At 40.2% G+C, this 12,200-nt stretch overlaps 1 protein-coding gene across 4 annotated transcripts in view; it reads left to right on the plus strand.

Annotated features, from left to right (window-relative positions):
* NHSL1 (NHS like 1) overlaps positions 1 to 12,200 on the plus strand; it is a 238,658-nt gene that overhangs the window by 200,544 nt on the left and 25,914 nt on the right. For all 4 annotated transcript variants that reach the window (XM_027085228.1, XM_027085198.1, XM_027085210.1 and 1 more), the window contains exon 3: positions 3,364 to 3,491. In XM_027085228.1, the coding sequence (XP_026941029.1) occupies positions 3,364 to 3,491 (128 nt within the window). The remainder of the gene's footprint in view (positions 1 to 3,363; positions 3,492 to 12,200) is intronic.

The raw sequence follows: 12,200 nt of genomic DNA on the forward strand, positions 1-12,200 counted from the left end.
AGCACAGGCTCCGGACGTGCAGGCTCAGCGGCCATGGCTCACGGACCTAGCCGCTCCACGGCATGTGGGATCTTCCCGGACCAGGGCACGAACCCGTGTCCCCTGCATTGGCAGGCGGACTCTCAACCACTGCGCTACCAGGGAAGCCCTATAACTGGAAGTTTGTACATCTTAATCCCCTTCACCTATTTTGCCCAACCCCACCTCCCTCCCCTCTGGCAGCCATCCACTTGCTCCCTGTATCTATAAGTCTGTTTCTGGTTTGTTTTGTTTTTTAGATTCCACATATAAGTGAAATCATACAGTATTTGTCTTTCTCTGTCTGACTTATTTCACTTAGCATAATACCCTCTAGGTCCATCCATGCTGTTGCAAATGGCAAGATTTCGTTCTTTTTTATGGCTGAGTAATAGTCCTCTGTATGTTTGTGTGAATACTGGAGTACATATGTCTTCTTGAATTAGTGTTTTTGTTTTCTTCAGGTAAATACCTAGAAATGGAATTGCTGGATCGTATGATACTTCTATTTTCAATTTTCTGAGGAACCTCCATACTGTTTTCCATAGTGGCTGCACCACTTTACATTCCCACCAACAGTGCACAGTCCACATCCTTGCCAACGCTTGTTATTTCTTGTCTTTTTGATGATAGCACTTTGCTTATTTTTAATATTATTGCCAAGAATATCAGAACTAATATCACCTTTAGAGATGATCTAGCCTAGCAGTCCCTTGCAGAGGAATCTTTTTCAAATACATTCTTACATGGTACCTGGTACGTGAAACAGATTTTTTAATATTATAAACTTCTCTAATTTGAGACTTGTACTTTTCATAAGGTCAGTGGATGAGGGGAGAAAGGATTATTCTGAACAGGGAAAGGACTTAGTTGAAGAGGCCCTTGGCCTTCACTTTGTATTTTGTTTTGTTTGGCAACTGTTTGAAAGCACTGAACTGCGTGATAAGTAGCTGCCAGTGGTAATAGGTTTTATTGGTTTGTTTTACGAGGTTCACCCTGAATCCTTAGGCGACTTCAGTTTTATAGGACTACAGAAAAGTTAATTTAGCAATACAAGTTAATGACATGTAGAACTATGGAGCTGTTATTTTTTATCTTAGCTTTAAGATAAAAAAATAAAATCAAATATTTACAGAATCCCAGAACTCTGCACAGAACACCGTTTGAAAACTAGCTGTCACGCTCCAGGTAACATCGCTGTAGAACGAGAGCATAGAGTCTGGTTGTACTATCTACTTTTGCAGAGAGATTGTCAAATATTGGAGAAAATGTGAAAGTATTTCTCACTGAAAAGGGTTAGGGTTAGTAAATCCTCATTTTTAAAAGTGTGTTCTGGAAGTTTCCGAAATTTTTTTTTTTAATTTTCTCTTTTACTCAGTATTAACAGTGGTTGCCAGCCCACACATTGTTCAGCCCATAAGTAACTGAAGTAGTGGGGTTTAGCTCTCTTATGATTATTATATCATTAAATTATTAATTTTTAAGTTAGTTTGGCATTCTAAAAGAGCCTCGTGACTATTTCCGTGGGACTTTTAAAAAATCTGATTTATAGTTTTGGTTTGGTTCTCCACTCCCACTGTGAGGTAGATAGCACAGGAGAGTAAGGATTTTTTTATTCTCCAGTTGCAGAATTTTTATCCCTCCACTAAAGCAACTATTAATCTCCTCTTTGAAGAAGAAGCTTAGCTCCTAGTGTTAGAAGGGAACTCTGAAGATGCCCTACTTTAGTTCTGTGCCATTAGGCGCATGGTTTTGTAAAGCTGTGCAAAGAAGAAACTTGTCCAAAACCAAACACATGTCACCTTCCTTTACCAAGCTGGATATTTAAAGGAACCCTGTGGGGAATCGTTTTGCAAGGCAAATGCTCCTCTGAGGTATCTGGGTAATAGGAGAGCTCCTAGGGCTTTGAAAAGCCATTAGAACTCTTCTTTCTGTGCTCACCCCCACCAATGGGAGTTATCAGTGCAATGGTTTGTTGCTCCTTGAAGAGAATCTCTAATCTCTGAGCAGCCAGTGGTCCTAGTCTCCCTGCGATCCAGGGCTGCTACCTTCCACTCAGTGGTGCCAGGCATTCCTCCGTGGACTGGAAGACATCTCAGACTGCCAGCCAGCTTGTACTAACTACATTCTGCACAGTGATTATAGGCTGTTTAGCATCAAAGTTAAATTGAGAAGTAAAAACAAAATGAGAGCACTATAATCCATGATTTCTCTTGTCACTTCCAGCTAATCAGTCTAGAAAACAAGACTAGCATGAGAATTGCTTGTGTTTTTTGATATGGAATTACTTAATCAATTGTTTCATGTCAAAAATTATAGTAAGTATGGAAACCAGTATGGAGGTTCCTCAAAGAACTAAAAATAGGGTTGCCATATGATCCAGCAATCCCACTCCTGGGCATATACCCAGACAAAACCCTGATTCAAAAGGATACGTGCACCCCTATATTCATAGCAGCGTAATTTATAATAACCAAGACATGAAAGCAACCTAAATGTCCATCGACAGCTGAATGGTTAAAGAAGAGGTGGTATGTATATACAACAGAATATTACTCAGCCATAAAAAAGATGAAATAATGCCATTTGCAACAACATGGATGGACCTAGAGATTATCATAGTAAGTGAAGTAAGTCAGTCAGAGAAAGACAAACATCACATATCACTTATATGTGGAATCTAAAATACCACACAAATGAACATATCTACGAAACAGAAACAGACTCACAGACATAGAGAACGGACTTGTGGTTGCCAAGGGGGAGGGGAGTGGGGGAGGGAAGGATTGGAATTTGAGATTAGTAGATGCAAACTATCATATATAGGATGGATAAACAACCAGGTCCCACTGTATAGCACAGGGAACTATAGTCAGTACCTGGTGATAAACCATAATGGAAAAGAATAAGAAAAAGAATATGTATGTGTATAACTGAGTTGCTTTGCTGTATAGCAGAAATTAACACAACATTGTAAATCAACTATACTGCAATAAAACTGGAAAAAAATTATGGTAAGTAAGACCTTGGGTTCAAATTCTGAGTCCACTGCTTACTTGTGTAACATTACACAACAAGTGATTTAATTGCCCTAAAGCTGACTCAGAGGGCTGTTGTGAGGTGTAAAGGTAATCCCTTTGAAGTGTATTAACGTGGCATGTAGAGTGTGGCCGCTGCTTTACTAATTCGTAGTTCTTTTTACCATAATTTTTATTATTAATATTGTCATTATTTTGAAATTGTGTTATGCGTAGAGAAATATTACTAGGAAAGGTAAGTAAGGAGGATTAAACTAATCCTGGTTCTTAAAGCCCTTTCTCCCCTCCCTGGCCTGTACCCCTGCAGAATGTGATAAGCTGCGGCAGGATGGCTACCGGAGTTCTCAGTACTACTCCCAGGGACCCACCTTTGCAGCGAACTCCAGTCCATTCTGCGATGATTATCAAGACGAGGATGAAGAACCAGATCCAAAGGTAAGGCTTCTAAATGCAACAGAGGATCCTGGACTGGATCCCAGAAGAAAAAAAGGACATAAGTTGGAAAAACTGGTGAAATCAGAATAAGTCTGTTTTTTAGTTAATAGTATTATCCCACGTTAATTTCTTAGTTTTGGCAAATGTACCATGATTATGTAATATGTCAATATTAGGGAAAACTGGGTGAAGGGTACACAAGGAATTCTCCATACTATCTTTACAACTTTTCTGTAAGTCTAAAATTAGTCCAAAGAAGGTAAGTTCAGGACCCAAGGAATTCATTAAAGGGACATAATCAGTGTATTGATTTCCGTACAATATTGAATAAATTGCATGAGATATTAAACACTTTATTATACAGTAGGCTTTGCATTAGATGTTTTGCCCTAACTGTAGGCTAATGTAGGCTAACTGTAGGCTAATGTTAGGCTAATGTTAAGTGTTCTGGGCATGTTTCAGGTAGGCTGGGCTAAGCTGCAATGTTCGGTAGGTTAGTGAATTATATACATTTTGACGTTTGTTTTCAACTTACGGTGGGCTTATCTGACAAAACCCCATCATAAGTTGAGGAAGATCTATACAAAGAAGGTCTTTTATTATACTAGGAAAAGCAGCTATTTCAAAATTGATCTAGCCTATAATTGTAAAAACTCACTTTTCTCTTGTTGGTGTGAGTAAGGAAAATTAAAATCAGAAGATGAATTACATGGTGAGGATTTTGTTTTGTTTAGATTAAGTTTTTTCAGCTTTATTGAAATAGAATTGACAAATACATTTTTATATATTTAAAGTGTGATGACATACGTGTGCTTTGTGAGACGACCATCACAATTGGGTTGATTAACACATCCATCACCTTCACTACTTTAAACACAGAATTATAATTCATTTTTTAAAAAGTAGTTATTGGGCTTCCCTGGTGGCGCAGTGGTTGGGAGTCCGCCTGCCGATATAGGGGACACGGGTTTGTGCCCCGGTCCGGGAGGATCCCACGTGCCGCGGAGCGGCTGGGCCCGTGAGCCATGGCCGCTGAGCCTGCGCGTCCGGACCCTGTGCTCCGCAACGGGAGAGGCCACAACAGTGAGAGGCCCGCGTACCGCAAAATAAAAAACAAAAAAAAAAAAACAATAAAAAGTAGTTATTAAGCATCTTCTGTGTGCCAGGGACTCTTCTAGGTGCTGGTGATGTAACAATGAAGCAAAAGAAATACTCGTCCTTGATGGTGCTTTGATTTGATGGTGAGACACCGAGAATAAATAAGCAATGATGCTGTACTAAGTGACGTGTGCTGTAGAGTAAAATAAAACAGAACAGGAGGTTGCAGTTTTAAATTAAAGGGGTAGGCCTTCCTGAGCAAAGAGGTGATGGGATTAAAAGAGTGAGCCATGCAGAAATCGTGGAGAAGGACATTCCAGGAAGAAGCAGCAGCCAGTGAATAAATGTTTCTTAATGTATATAGCATTTACCTGCTACTACAAAATGCGAAGATTAATAAGATATCTGTACTTGCCTCAAGAAACTTAGAGCTCTCAGGTAGGGAGAACTCACCAGAATGAAAACTTTTACATATATTAACATGATGCAATAAATGTTTGTCATATAGTGACATTCGAAAGAGAAATTCTTCTGACTTGGGCAGTCACGAAATGGGGAAGGGGTTGGGAGAGGGTGAGGTGTGTAAGAAGAACATTTATAGACTACTGCAACAGGCAAGAAGCCCTAAGGACCTCGAGATCCAAAGAGTGGCTGTGAATGGTGAGGAAGGGGGAAGTTAAAAGCTAAAGTTAAGAGATGGTGTTATTCTAGGAGTTAAGGAGACAAATTTCGAGTGTTAGCTCTGCCACTTGCTGCATTTCTTTGGATGTATCACTTGGGCCTTCAAGGCATTAATTTCTTTATCTAGAAAGTGGTGAGTGGAAAATTGTTCTCTAAGATCGGAGCTGTACTTCTGCCCAAGTTAATTTTAAAAATTAACACAATACCAATACAGTAAGTCCCCTACATATTAACGAGTTCTGTTCCGAGAGCATGTTCGTAAGTCCAGTGTGTTCGTAAGTCCAGCAAAGTTAGCCTAGGTACCCAGCTAACACAATCGGCCACATAGTACTGTACTGTAATAGGTTTACAATACTTTTCACACAATACGTATAAAAAAACACAAAAAATAAAGAAAACATATTTAATATTACAGTATAGTACCTTGAAAAGTACAGTATGGTACCGGCTACATCACTGCTGCTTTTACGCTTGCTTCCGGACAACCTGGGCTTGAAATAAAGATACTGTACTACCCTACTCTATACAGTACTGTACAGTAAAGTACACAAAAGCATAAGCACTTGTGGAGGATGCACGCATGTGACAGTGTACGCCAGATATGTGACTTAAGTGATTGGACATGTGAACACGGTTCGCATCTTTGAAAGTTCGCAACTTGAAGATTCATATGTAGGGGACTTACTGTAAAAAGTTGAGTAGTTTTGTTCTGTTTTCGTTTGGAGTTATTTTAGGGGCTGGGAGGAGGAGGGCGAGGACTGGAGAAACTGAGTCCAAGGTTCCTACCTGGGAAAGCTGTAAAACAGAAGAGCAGTGGTGGGGGAAGGAGAACCGGCCTGACCAGGTATTAAGACATAAAGAGTCAAGAATCACTCCAGTGTGGCACCTGGATATACAGACCAATAGGACAGAATATTAAAAACAGACTGTAAAGTCCAGGAGTAGACCTAAATCTTTAGGGATTTAGTATATGATGAAGTTGACGTTTGAGATCAGGTGGGAATCCATTAACTGTTACGAGGGGCTTCAAGCTAACATCTTGTGGTCTCCACGTTAAGACCAAGACCCCTAACTGCAGTCATGTCCTTAAATGTCATTCTAACAGTTGGGATCATTTTAAACATGATCCCAACTGTTTAGAGGGAAAATTCTACTGGGGAAACCCTTCACGTTGTATTTCCAGGTGGGCAGTGGAGGTGGGGCTATGGTGAGGAGAGCAGTGAACTATAGAGAAGAAGGGACAGGTAAGTTAACAAATGCTTAAGGGACAAATGGTCTGAGAGCAAAATTAGGATGAAAAGCACGTAACTTGCATTCAAGAAATAATTAAGCATCTATTATGTGCTTAGGATAGAAACACTCTCCTAAAATGAGAGCTGCTAATAGGGCAAAAGTTAAGGACATAAATTAGAACAGAAAACTTAGGGGACGTCTGTTTTGGTTATTTATTCTGGCTAATCGTTCCAGAATAATTATCCTAATGCAAAACATTTCCCAAGTAGGACTTGTGTTTATGGTGTGGTGAAAGGTATTTTGCTAATGATATCCACATACATCTTTCAAAGTAGTGGTGTAGTGTAGCAAGAAGAGAAATTGCTTGAAATATTTCCAACTATATATGTTATGTATATCATTAAATAGTAAACATGCTGCATGAAAAATGCTGTCTGCAAAGAGATTCAGAAATCTCACAAAATACCTTTTTATTCAACTGTGAAATCAAAAAGTAAGGCATCGCTTTAGTATTGTCCTAGCCTTGACATTTTTTTGTTCTTTCAGTTTTCAGTGTGTACCAGGTACTACCAAAGAGGTTATTCAGGTATTTGAGGAAAATTCAGTTATAGATGACAGAACACTTCCTTGAGAAGGCATTTCTCCAACTGCCATTGCTGGAGGTTATGTTTGATGAATATCTTCACTGAATCAAGGAAACATTCATAGAGGCCCCATTGTCTCAGCAGAAAGAATGTCAGTCATTACTCAATCTCTTGCATAAAATTCCCCCCCAAACAGATAAATTAGACTGGGATTGTGGCAATAAATCGTTGGCTCTAATGGTATTGAGAGAAACAGAAGCTTTCTTTTCTAGTTTCTGTTTTTCTTTGAACTGGCATCTCAGGTTCTGTTTTAGTCTTCACTGATAAGAGATATTTAGATTGGAGGAGGATTTAGAAGACGACAGAAGGACAGTAGCCTTACTCTGTGACTGCACATGGAGGAGGCTTGTATAAAGTGATGCTTCCAGAGCACCGGTCCGGGGCAGCTTTTCCACCTGTCGAAGCTCGTGGCCTTGGCAAATTGCTTCCCTCTGTGAGCTTCAGTTTCCTCAACTGTGAAGAGTCATAAATGACATGTTCTGGTTTTGCTCAGGACAGTCTGGTTTACAGCTGCTGTTCTGTGTGATGATTCAAAGCACCCCTTTCACTCTCAGAGGTGTTCTGGTTTTGATAATATATTGCATGATTACCTCACCCACCTTGAGGATGATTGTGAGGTTGAAGTGAATTAAGGTTTGTAAGATCCGTAAGCATGGTGCCTGGTGCATAGTATATGCTCAAATGATGATGACTAGTGTCTTATAAACTGTCTGGTTTTATGAAAATTGGCCACTCTTTCAGTCACTCTGAGTCTTTTATTCCACCCACATAGAATTTCCTACCTAAGGCAATGAATTTGAGAGGTTTCAGCAATTACTAAAAAATTTCTAATTGTGTCTTCACAGGTTATCTACGTGTAGAACTACCAGTGGTTATACTGGTACTAACTTTATAATGATAGTAAAATGCTTTAGAACTTTTTCAAAATTATATCTCATTTTCACAAGCACTCCCATGAAATGGGTACTTTAATAATTATTACTATCATTGTAACCATCTGGAAACTGAAACTCAGATATATGAAATTACTTTCCCAAGAAGATCACATAGCCAGAATGAGTCAGAGGACATGACCCAGGGCTTCTCACCTTATATTTCATTTCTTTTCATTGAACCATATTGGTGAAATAAAAGGGCAAGATTACTAAATTACCCAGTGCCTTCACATTATGCCTGCCGTTGTCATTTTTCCTTCTATTTTTGACTTGTCTGATGTTCATTCATTCATGCTATTGTTTTCAAAGACCATTTAAGTCCTGCTTGGTCTCAGTATACAGACAGGGCCCCTAGCCTAGGGTAACTTACCATCTAGAAAACCTTTACGACGATCCTAGATACAGTCACTTCTCACTGGGTCTCTCTGGGTGGGTAGTTTCAGGAGGACACAGTGGAAGCACAGGGGAGTCTTTGCTGGCTCCTCGTGTTCACTGCTGTGCAGTCTGTGGCCCTTGTTACTCTGCACCTTTGCAGGCAGGGTGGGAAGATTGGGGTCTGTCGTTTCCAGGCCTTTATGCATTCAAACAGTGAGGCTGTCTCTCATAACTTGTTCCGGTTTCTCTTGCTACACACATCCCATTAAATTGGAATGGGCTGTATTCATATCTGCCCTCCATTCTAGACTGGGGCAGGACGGGGGGACAGACACACAGCATTCTCACTGTGTTGATCTCTTATTCCCAGTATGGAGCCAAGCACCCGGCACAAAGAAAAGCTCAGAGGCTGGGCTCGGTGCTGTGTGTGAGTCTACTTAATACTTACTGCAGCCATGCAAGGTAGCCTGCATTGTGCGCATGTCACAGATGCATCTTGGAGGGATTACTCCACTTGCTTAAGATCACATAGCTTTTAAACCCTGAAACAGAGTTCTCTCTCTCTTTTTAAAAAGAGCATTATGTGGTATAATTTACATAAAGTAAACTACACGTCTTTAAAGTATACAATTTAATAAGTTTTGACATATTGATACATACAGGAGACCATCACCACAATCAAGATAGTGAACACACCCTGCACCCCCAAAAGTGAACTAGGATTAAAACCCAAATCTGTGACTCCACAGCCCCTGTTTTCCCTCAAACAATGAGTGTATGCGGAATTGAGGCTTAGCTACAGCTCTTTCCTGCTAACTACTCTCTTAGGGGAGTTTTGAATTGTTGAGATACTAGGAAGAACATCTTTTTCAACCCATCATCCATCAGTAAAAGAGTGGATAAATAAATGTATTAGAATGGAATGTAGGCTTCAGTGAAATGGATTAACTGTAGCTCACACAACAACATGGATATGTCTTTGAAACAATGGTAAGTAAATAACACTACAAAGAGAATGGTACCATTTTTATAAAGTCAAGCAAGTCTAAATATGTAATTTAGACATATTTATGCACACACATAACAACAATTTAGGGAATGATAAATAACATAGAATTCAGGAGAGTGGTTACCTCGGGGGAAGCAGGGAAAAGTTTGGGGTGGATGCAGTTTTTTGGTACTATTTTAAGTCATGAGTTGGGTAGTAGGGTCTTAAAAATTCATGTTATTTTGTATATATGATTTATTATAGTAAAAGGTTGTTAAAAGGAGGAAATTACATTATCACTTTGAACATTTAGGTTCACTTAATATGTGATCGTTTAAATCCAAAATATTTTAATTCAGTACAGGGTAAGAAAGTTTAGAGCCCATGATAAAGAGGCTAGGTTTGTGGTAATATACTGAGTAGGAGAGAAGGAACAATTGAAATTATTTAATAATGTGAATGTGGAAACCACCTCCTGGCCATCGTGGAGCTGCTGGATGGGCCATGAACTGTGCTTCTGTGTGGATCCCCCCAAACCACTACCCTTGGTTTTTGTTGTTGGGTCCAGGGCCCAGGGGGCCCGGGGGAGGAATAAGGAGAGAAGAGAATGAAGTCAGGATGTCTTGTGTCTCAGTGTATTGACGGTGGAAGAAGCATATAGCCAAAAAAGACTCCAAACATTTTGGCACCTTATAAAACTATCTAGAATCTTTAAAAAGAAAGAGTTGACCCAAGAAAGATTTAATTCTGGAGAGAAAAACACCATCGACTAAGTAAGTGTCCTGTAAAAAGGACCGGAATGTATGTGGTTTTCCTCTTAAATGGTGCTCTATATAGTTTCATCTGTTCTGTATCTATTTTTATGTAATAATCGCTAAATGAATGCTAACTTTAACTCTGGCTATAATTAGGTTTTCTAATTTTTTTAAATTTATTTATTTTTGCTGTGTTCGGTCTTCGTTTCTGTGCAAGGGCTTTCTCTAGTTGTGGCAAGCGGGGGCCACTCTTCATCGCGGTGCGCGGGCCTCTCACTATCGCGGCCTCTCTCGTTGCGGAGCGCAGGCTCAGTAGTTGTGGCTCACGGGCCTAGTCGCTCCGCGGCATGTGGGATCCTCCCAGACCAGGGCTTGAACTGGTGTCCCCTGCATTAGCAGGCAGACTCCCAACCACTGTGCCACCAGGGAAGCCCAGGTTTTCTAATTTTTAAAAGCATAGCAGATTTAAAAAAAAAAAAAAAAAAAGCCTGGGTGGGCACATGTGTTTCATAGTTAAGCCCACTTTTTGTTAACTTGGCCGTCTGCCAAAGAGACCATGTTTCAGGCCCCACCATCCATCTGGTGGGAGCTTGTCTGATTTCCAGACAGGACCTAGTAGTCTCTGAAATGCAGAACTTAACAGCATCCAAAATTCACAAAACAACTGCTGGTATGGCAGGTGATCTCCCTTTGTGAATTAAGCAATTTGACACAAGAAATCAAGGTTTCTTATGTTTCATTTGTGACTGTCCATTCCTTCCAGGATAAGGATATAAGGTGTTAATGAACATTACTGATCAATTTACAGTTTTTAAAACTGCATTTAAGTTCTGAAAGCAAGACCACTTTAAACTCAATATTTAAAAAAATAATTTACCCTGTACCGAGGGATCCCTTAACATGAAGCATGGTGACGCTATTTAAGTTATTCTGTTCTCAACACAGGAGCTTGAGTTGCTCAAAACATACAGCTGGTAAATGACAGAGCCAGCATGATGATACTGTTTTTTACTCCAGAGTGTAGTGTTCCACCTGCTACACCACACTGTTGACTTTACTCTAGCTTTTTTAAAGGTTTTGTTCTTATTCAGAGATATAAATGGAGATTTTATTTTTATTTTATTTATTTTTGGCTGTGTTGGGTCTTCATTGCTGCGCACGGGCTTTCTCTAGTTGCAGCGACTGGGGGCTACTCTTCATTGCGGTGCGCGGGCTTCTCGTTGCGGTGGCTCCTCTTGTTGTGGAGCATGGGCTGTAGACACGCCGGCTTCAATAGTTGCAGCACACGGGCTCAGTAGTTGTGGCTTGTGGGCCCTAGAGCGCACAGGCTTCAGTAGTTGTGGTGCACAGGCTTAGTTGCTCCCCGGCATGTGGAATCTTCCCAGACCAGGGATTGAACCCATGGCTCCTGCATTGGCAGGCAGATTCTTAACCACTGTGCCACCGGGGAAGTCCGGAGATTTTAATTTTAGATAGAACACCTAGTAATTTATTGCAAATATTGCCAAGTTGTTATTTTACACCGTTTGACAGCAGAAGCTCTGAGGGCACACGTGGGTTCTAGTCCCAGTTGCCCACTTGTGAAGTTCCCAAAAGTGAAGTTGCTTTACTCCATTTCCTTATTTACAAAACAAGGCTAATGCCGTAAAGATTAAATGAGGTACCAATTCCTATAAAGCCTGTAACCCAGGGCAAGGCATTGAACAATCAGTTACTAAATGGTGACCCCCTTTTTTAGCTAAAATTGTGAAATAGCTCTCTATGCAATTCTGATTTAAAGCCTTCTGAAACTTACATTCTCATGGGAGAGACAAACAAGGTGAATAACTAAAATATATGCATACTGGTGATATGTACTGAAGAGAAAAAAGAAAGCTGAGAAGGGGGATATAAAATATTGGGGAGGAGTTGAAATTTTAGGTAAGTGGACAGGTAAGACCTCAACAAGAAGGGGACTCTTGACTAAGCACCTGAAGAATAAGAAGGTGCTATCTGTGAGG

The sequence above is a fragment of the Aethalodelphis obliquidens genome, unplaced genomic scaffold (assembly GCF_003676395.1).
Source record: "Aethalodelphis obliquidens isolate GAN/ISIS:26980383/991018 unplaced genomic scaffold, ASM367639v1 scaffold3, whole genome shotgun sequence".
Lineage (NCBI taxonomy): Eukaryota > Metazoa > Chordata > Mammalia > Artiodactyla > Delphinidae > Aethalodelphis > Aethalodelphis obliquidens.